Source organism: Cebus imitator, unplaced genomic scaffold (assembly GCF_001604975.1).
Source record: "Cebus imitator isolate Cc_AM_T3 unplaced genomic scaffold, Cebus_imitator-1.0 Scaffold443, whole genome shotgun sequence".
Classification (NCBI taxonomy): domain Eukaryota; kingdom Metazoa; phylum Chordata; class Mammalia; order Primates; family Cebidae; genus Cebus; species Cebus imitator.
The window spans coordinates 781417-789056 of NW_016107758.1; the positions used below are offsets into that span (position 1 = coordinate 781417).

Consider the following 7640-nt stretch of genomic DNA (forward strand, 5'->3'; position numbering starts at 1 on the left):
CCCAGCTGATTTTTTTGTATTTTTAGTAGAGATGGGGTTTCACCATGTTGACCAGGATGTTCTCAATCTCTTGACTTCGTGATCCACCCACCTCGGCCTCCCAAAGTGCTGGGATTACAGGCGTGAGCCACCGCGCCCGGCCAACCCTTTGTTCTAAAGTCTTTGCTTGGAGTCCCCTCATCTGACATTGTGCCTTCCAGGTGGACATTCGCTTTCCACAGAGTGGAGCCCCAGACCCCAACTGCGTCACTGTGACAGGGCTCCCAGAGAACGTGGAGGAAGCCATTGACCACATCCTCAACCTGGAGGAGGAATATGTGAGTCTGGGTGGGGGGGGGTCTTGGAGCCCCGAGGTGCCCTGGTGTCCACCGGCCTGAGGCCCAGCCAGGAGCCTGAGGGGTCAAGGTGGCACTTGTGTTTCCAGAGGCAGGTGAGGTGTAGGGGTGAGCAGGAGGGTGGGAGGCTGGGGGTGCTGGGCAGGCTGACCCTGTCTCCCTGTCCTCTGCCTGCAGCTGGCCGACGTGGTGGACAGCGAGGCGCTGCAGGTGTACATGAAACCCCCGCAACATGAGGAGGCCAAGGCGCCATCCAGAGGCTTTGTGGTGCGGGACGCACCCTGGACCTCCAGCAGCAGTGAGAAGGTCAGGCGCGGGCTTCTCCCCTCCTGGGTCCCAGGGAGGGTGGGCGGGCTTGGCGTCCCGAGGGTGGCAACCGCGTCGGAAGCTGCTTGCGAGTTGCGGAGCGACCCCTCCTGAAGCTGTGTTCTCTCTCTGCACAGGCTCCTGACATGAGCAGCTCTGAGGAATTTCCCAGCTTTGGGGCCCAGGTGGCTCCCAAGACCCTCCCTTGGGGCCCCAAACGATAATGATCGAAAAGCAGAAACCTCTCCAGCCTGCTGACCCGAACCTAACCACACAATGGTTTGTCTCAATCTGACCCAGCGGCTGGACCCTCCATAAATTGTTGACGCTCTCCCCCCTTCCCGAGGTCTCACAGAGAAGCCAGCGCCTGGCTCTGTGTGCGCCGCTCCTCCAGGCCTGGCCGTGCCCAGTGCCCGCTCAGGACCTGCTCCACTGTTAACACTAAACAAGGTCATGAGCACTCATGCTAAGATAACAGCCTCCAGCTCCTGGTCCACCCGGCATGGCAGTCAGCACTCTGACCTTCTTCACGAGAGCACCGCAGCAGCGGCTAGGATTCGACTTCCTGTGTCATGACCTCAGGAAATAAACTTCCTTGACTTCGTAAAAGCCAAACGTTTGCCCTCTTCCTTTCCCACCTCCCTCCTGCCCGTCTCCCGTGGTCCAGACCCTCCTAGTGGTGGAGTGCAGCTGCCTCCTCCAGCTGCCACGGCACCTCAGCACAGGTGTGAGGGTGCACGGAGGACCTGGCTCTGGACATCGGGAGGGCGGATTCCTGGAGCTGGAGGGGTGACTTGGGTTCTCAGGCAGTCCTGATTTCACCTGCTGTGGGGTCTGAAAGCGCCAAGGGTCCCTGCCCCCGCCTCCACTGCCAGACCCTCGGCCTGAGGTCTGGTGAGTGGCGCCTGGAGGCGAGGTGGGATTGGTGTGTACCTTCCGGGGCCCCTGTGGCCGGCACAGTCAGACACGCACAGCATGGGGGAGGTGGGGCCTTACGCTTATCCTCAGTGGGGACAGTTTGCCTTAGGTGACAGCTGGGCTTTTCTTCACGCCACCTGCAGCCCCTGCCCGCTCCTGCCCCAGATGCCATGTGTTCAGTTGCCTTCTTCCTACCTCAGCCGGCGTGGAGTGGTCTCCGGTACACTTACTGCCACCCCACACACTCGTCTCGATTTAGATGTTTCTGGTGGTTGTGGGTTTGCCATGGAGCTGGGGGTGGGCACCGTGGACTGAAGCTGGAGGCTGGCGCGCACCCTTAGCACAGGTGGGTCTGTGGCCAGCAGGCCTCCAGAGTGGGATCGGCACTCCCACCCCACCCACAGCCCGTCAGATGTGCAGGCCAGCTCCTAGGAGAAGGTCCCAGGTGATGGGCAGTTTTCACGGTGCGAAGCAGAGAGATGATGGAGCACGAGGTAGAGCAGAGCGCGGACCACACCGGGGGCGCCGAGAGCCCTGCGCACCAGGGGAGGCACCTGTGTCGTGAGGACCAAGGGCGCCATCCCCGTCGCTGGATGTCTGGCCCTCCCATCTTTCTCTGTCCCCCACCGAGGGGGCTGGGCTGCTGTGAGCTGTCCTGTCCCAGGTGCTTGATTACAGAAAAGCCGACCTTCGGCCACCCGTCTCAGCCCTTCCCTGGGGACAGTCGCTTCTGCCTTGACTCCTCACCCGTGTTTCTCGCTCTTGAACTCAGGCGTGGTCATCTTCAGGCTCTGGACTTCCTGAGTAGACCCAGAATGGCTTCGCCCGCGTCTGACTGCAGCTGCCTCGCTGAGGCAGCCCTGCATGGGCCTGTTGACAGGAATGGTAGCCCGGATAGGAAGGAATCTTTCCTCTGCTTCGTAGGCTGGGTGACTGTGGATTAGGAAGAAGAGAAAGCAAGGCACTTGGCTGCCTTCTTTGCGATCTGTCCCCTCCCCCTCCGCGGGGATGCCAGTGTGGGGGGCAGGCGCGTCCCCATCTGCGTGAGTTCTGGACCTTCTGTCCTGTCTCCATCCCAGCGGGTTCCTCCTGTCTTTTCTACAGTGTCCTAAAACATCCGGCCCCTGCCCTCCCCCAAAGGTGAATTTTACATTCTCACCAAATTTTACACGTGTGTGTGTTGCTCAGTGTCTCAGATGCAAGCCCTTTCCTCGGCTGTTCAGGGCCTCTCTTTTTCTTTGGATGATTGTGATAAAGGTAATGGAACGGCTGTCCCCGAAGCGTCTGTGCTGTCAGGAGAGCCCTGGGCAGGGACGGGGCCGGGATGAGGAATGTGTGTGCTTTTCCTCCTTGTTGAATGTCTTCCATATCATGTTCCATAGCTACAATCCATCCCTTGGCCTTAACTTTGGAATTTGGAGATTATATGCAAACGTGTAAATGCTCATGAATATGGATGACACTGGAATTTTATAAATTCTAAAATAAAACCCAAAACCAGATGTAGCGTGCTGGACTCACTTCATCACGACACTGCCACTCGGGTGGTGACTGGCATCCGTGGGTCGTTGGTCTTTGGTGTGACTTTCTCAGCAGCTCTCAACACTGTTCAGCCCCTCGAGAGCCACATGAAGGGGGACTCGGATTTGTTCGTGGCGAGAGGGTGGCTGCCTGTCCCTGTCCTCCAGCCCCAGCCAGTCAGCAGCGGCCCTGCAGCCCTCCCCACTGAGGCTGGACAGCTGTCGTGGAGCGGCACCTGCCACTTCGTTGAGATCAGGACTGTCTGCCAGCCTCCGTGGCATTCCTGGACCACAGCTCATGAGTGTTGGGGAGCTGCGGGGGGGTGCGGGGGTGGCAGGGCTGCAGGAGGAGGTGGGAGGAACCACCCGGGTCACCCAAGAGGCAGGAGATGCCGGGAAGAGTTGAGCAGAGCGAGGAACTGATGTCCTCTGCTGCTGCCTGGGCTGGCCCTACCTGGGAAGACGGATGTGGCTGTTGCTCTTGGAGCTGAACATGCTTGCCCACGACCCAGCCCTTAAATCTGCAACCCACGGCAAGGCACACACTTGCAAATGACCCAAACATGCAGCATTCCAGCAGCCAGGAGGGGCCGAGAGGGAAGTTCGGCACAGCTGGAGCTCACGCGCCGTCCCACGGCAGAAGCCAGAAACAGAGTCCCCACTTCCATCCCTGCTTAAGTGGCCGAGGTGGTGACTACTCTTGATGGGAGAGAGTCCCAGGGTAGGGGCACACGTGGGCATCGGGACCTAGCAATTGGGACTTGGTTTTGACCCCCTGCTGGTGATGGTTTATTCGCCTGGAAACCTGTTGGGGTACGACCTGACCATTTTCTTACGTTTCAATGCATTCACCTTAAAACTCTGAAGACGTTTAAGACGGCAACGATAATAAAAAGCAAGCAGCTGGGAGTCATGTGGATGCGTCACGAGCACTTGGCCTAGTGAAAGCTCACGGAATGGCTGAGCTCAGTGTGCGCCAAGTTCCTGAGGTGCCCGGTGGTCAGCCGTGCCCTGCTGGTGGCATCCAGCCCCAGGACCCTGTGAGCCCCTCATCCCTGCCAGAAGAGCCCTGACTTGGAGGCAGAGCACAACGCTGGTAAGAGGCAGGTGAGCAAGTGACACATCCTCAACGATTGCCACAAGCAAGCTCGCCCTAGCCAGGCGTCGCCGCGGATTAAACACCACGGCGAGGATGTTCCGAAAGAGGCCTTTTCTGTGGAGTGAGTTTGCCAGCACTCATCAAAGCACATTAGAACCACATTTTTTTTTTTTTTTTCTGACATGGAGGCTCGCTCTGTCACCCAGGCTGCGGTATAGTGGCACAATCTCAGCTCACTACAACTTCTGCCTCCCAGGTTGAGGCGATTCTCCTGCCTCAGCCTCCCAAGTGGCTGGGAGGACTGATGCCCGTCGCCACGCCCAGTTTTTGTGATTTTAGTAGCGACGGGGTTTCACCATGATGGCCAGGCTGGTCTCTACTCCTGACCCTGTGATCTTCCCACCTCGGCCTCCCAAAACGCTGGGATTGCAGGTGTCGGCCACAGCACCCGGCCAAAAAACCACATACTCTTTTTGACGCTTAAGTTCCACAGATGAGCACAGATCCATTGCAGGATGTTTAGTAAGTGGCCGGCTACACAGGGAGCATGGCCAGGGGAACGTTCGCAGGGCTCCTCAGTGCGGGGCAGAACTGCACGTCACATGACGATCCAGGGTGGAAAACTGAAGGATATGCACGAAATCTGGGGAAGAGCCACCAGATGTTACAGAAACACACGTTTCCAGTCCTCTCCCAAAACCTCCCCCATTTGGGTGCTTGTTTTGTACTAGGCAGCCGAGGATCAAAAGAACACGTTTAATTGCTGCAGGAGGCACCTGCAGACGCAGAGGCTGCTGACAGTGGCGAGGATGGAAAGGAGGGCCTGACTCAGCAACAAGAATCCAGGGGACCCCATTAACTGGAAATGGAGGGAGGGGGTGAATGGACTATGCTATGGCCTGGGACACAGAGGTGCAGGGTTTGAGAGCTGGGGCATGTGGGTGATGTCCCTGCATGGACAGGGCGGGAAGAGGTGGGTGGGTCCAGAGGACGTGAGGGAGGACGGCCCTGCTCTCTGCACCATTTGAAGGTCAGCAGGTGTAAGAGGAGCAGGGTGATGCGGCCAGGGGCAGCAAGACCAGAGAAGTGTGTCCAGGGGTCTGGGGAGGCCATCTCCTGGCCATCAGGGGACAAGGTCCCTTGGGTGCAGGGGCCCCTTGGACTGAGGTTTGGGAGCAGGGAACAAGGCTCTGCGATCCGACAGTCCCTCCCTGCCGGGGATGGAGGGACAGGCACTGAGGAGAGAAGCCGGCATTGGGGGGACGCAGGCAATGTGCCCAGAGATGAGGGCACGCCAGCAGCCAGTGGTTCACACAGCCATTGCCTGAGGGAAGAGGGAAAGGACGCTGCTCACAGGGCTCGCTCGGGAGGGGCTCGGCAGGGGCTGCTCCCCTAAAGGCTGCCCAGTGTCCTTCCAGGCATCACTGCTGCAGCTGGCTGGCCTTGGGGACCCTGAAGGGTGTCCAGTGAGGGCTGAGCTGGGGAGAGGGCTGGGGGCAGGGACAAGTCAGACCAGGGTCAGGAGCAGGCCAGGGCCACAGGGTGCAGTGGGTGGCGGGGCAGGGCCCTGTGACCTTGGGGAAAGCATGGGGCAGGGGCCTGGCTGCTCCCAGACTTGCCTCTGAGCCCTGGGTCTGCTCATCCTTTGCTCCGTTTGTTCCAAAAAGAGCCTGTCCCCAAGAAAGGGCAGCAAGAGGAAGAGGGATGTGACTTTGGTGTCCTGAGGTGCAGCAGCCACAGACAAGGATGGGGGAGGGCTAGGGGGAGGGCCGAGGCTGGCCACGTGGTTCACCTCGTTCTCCGCCAGCGCCTGCTTAGCCAGGTAGTACTCCCGCTTTACTTTGACCTCCACAGACTCGGGGATGTCAGGCACCAGGAGGTCCAGGACCCGGCCGATGGAGAAAACCACGTGCTGGGAGCAGAGGAGGGTACTCACCCCCACCCTTGGTAAAGACAAACCCCCAGAATGGCCTTCCCGGGGCCGAGCAGGCCTCGGCTGCAGCACCTGCTCCCAGCTGCCGGCGGAGCTCGAAAGCAGTTGTGCAGGAAAAGGAACCCCAGAAGGGGCAGAGGCCACCCCAGCTTTCATGGCCCTGGAGCTCCTGTGGAGACCCCCACAATCCCCAGGCACTCGGGTCCACACCGCTGCCCGGGGATGAGGCCAGGCAGGGAAAACGAAGGCGCAGAGGAGAGCTCGCATGGGACCAAGATGACACAGCAGGAAGTGGCCGCACAATCCCTCTCCCGCCACGGGCTCGAAATAGACAAAGCACGGCGCGGGGGGCGGGGGGGGCGCGTATCATGCCACGGGCGGGAAAAGCAGCAGGTGCCCCGGCTACCTCAAACACAATGACGAAGGCCAGGCGGATCGCAAGGAGATTCCAGTAGGTCTGGGAATAATGTCCATCGTCATCCCGGAAAGCCCGATACCTGCAGGAGACGCGGGGCTCAGCGCCTGGAGCCAGGGCAGAGTGTCGGCTGGGCAGGTGCCTCTGGAATCAGCCTTTCTCCCCTTTTCCCACCGTTTCCCCCTCTGATCCTGTGTTCCAGGCCTGGCTCTTCATCGAGGGTGCCTGAAATGGGAAGTATTCCCAAACAGGATACTCTGACAGTACCTTTAACTGCTGGGTTCCAAAGGTGGATGGGCTGGGTTGTCCCCCACTGGGCTACACTGCCCCCCACCCCCAGTGGCAAATGCCTTATTTTCTAATAGATGTGACAGTCCAGTAAGTCTGTGCTTCTACGAATGATGTCAGCCTACTTACACGGTGAAAATTCGCCAATCGCTGACCTCTGTAAGATCAGCAGTTCACCTGCTCAGAGACTGTGCCTGCCCAGCCAAGCCCTCCCTCCTATCATAAGCTACACTCAGCTTCACGTGCTATTTCAGACCTTCGCATCTTCCTGTGTCTCTGTCACATGGTCAAGATGTGACATTCTATTTTCTGATATAAATTACATGTTGCACTCCATGAGAAGCATTACCAGGGCCAACTTTGTAGGAAAAGAAAAAAATATTAAAAGTTAAAAATAGAGCCATTGGGGAAAAAAAATCCTTCAAATGAATGGGATAAACTTTTAAGTGGCTGGACGCAGCAGAAGAGAGACTGGGGACTGGGAGACAGTGACGATGAGGCCAGCCTGCAGGTAGCACAGCACGCACCCAACACGGGAGGAGTAAGCCACAGCCCAGGGGGAGTTCCAGGCGACAGTGGACAGAGAAGCACTGCCGGAAGGAATGAGGTGCAGACGCTTCCAGAACTAAACGACACAGCTCTGAGTGGGGAGCGGTGGCTCACGCCTGTAATCCCAGCACTTTTGGGAGGCTGAGACAGCTTGATCACTTGAGGTCAGGAGTTCAAAACAGCCTGGCCAACATGGTAAAACCTCCATCTCTACTAAAAATACAAAAGAGGCCGGGCGCGGTGGCTCAAGCCTGTAATCCCAGCACTTTGGGAGGCC

The 7640-nt window shown here is 58.5% G+C and overlaps 2 protein-coding genes across 10 annotated transcripts in view; one reads left to right on the forward strand and one right to left on the reverse strand.

Annotated features, from left to right (window-relative positions):
• Positions 1–1243, forward strand: part of LOC108290801 (high density lipoprotein binding protein) — a 90112-nt gene extending 88869 nt beyond the window's left edge. For all 9 annotated transcript variants that reach the window (XM_037732196.1, XM_017510772.2, XM_037732199.1 and 6 more), the window contains 3 exons: positions 201–317; positions 513–641; positions 779–1243. In XM_037732196.1, the coding sequence (XP_037588124.1) occupies positions 201–317; positions 513–641; positions 779–865 (333 nt within the window). In that variant the 3' untranslated portion in view covers positions 866–1243. The remainder of the gene's footprint in view (positions 1–200; positions 318–512; positions 642–778) is intronic.
• A 3724-nt stretch (positions 1244–4967) lies between these two features.
• ANO7 (anoctamin 7) overlaps positions 4968–7640 on the reverse strand; it is a 35613-nt gene continuing 32940 nt past the window's right edge. The window contains exons 22-24 of the mRNA XM_017510782.2: positions 6518–6608; positions 5971–6090; positions 4968–5848 (exon numbers count right to left, since the gene is read on the reverse strand). Coding sequence (XP_017366271.1) covers positions 5600–5848; positions 5971–6090; positions 6518–6608 — 460 coding nt within the window. The 3' untranslated portion in view covers positions 4968–5599. The remainder of the gene's footprint in view (positions 5849–5970; positions 6091–6517; positions 6609–7640) is intronic.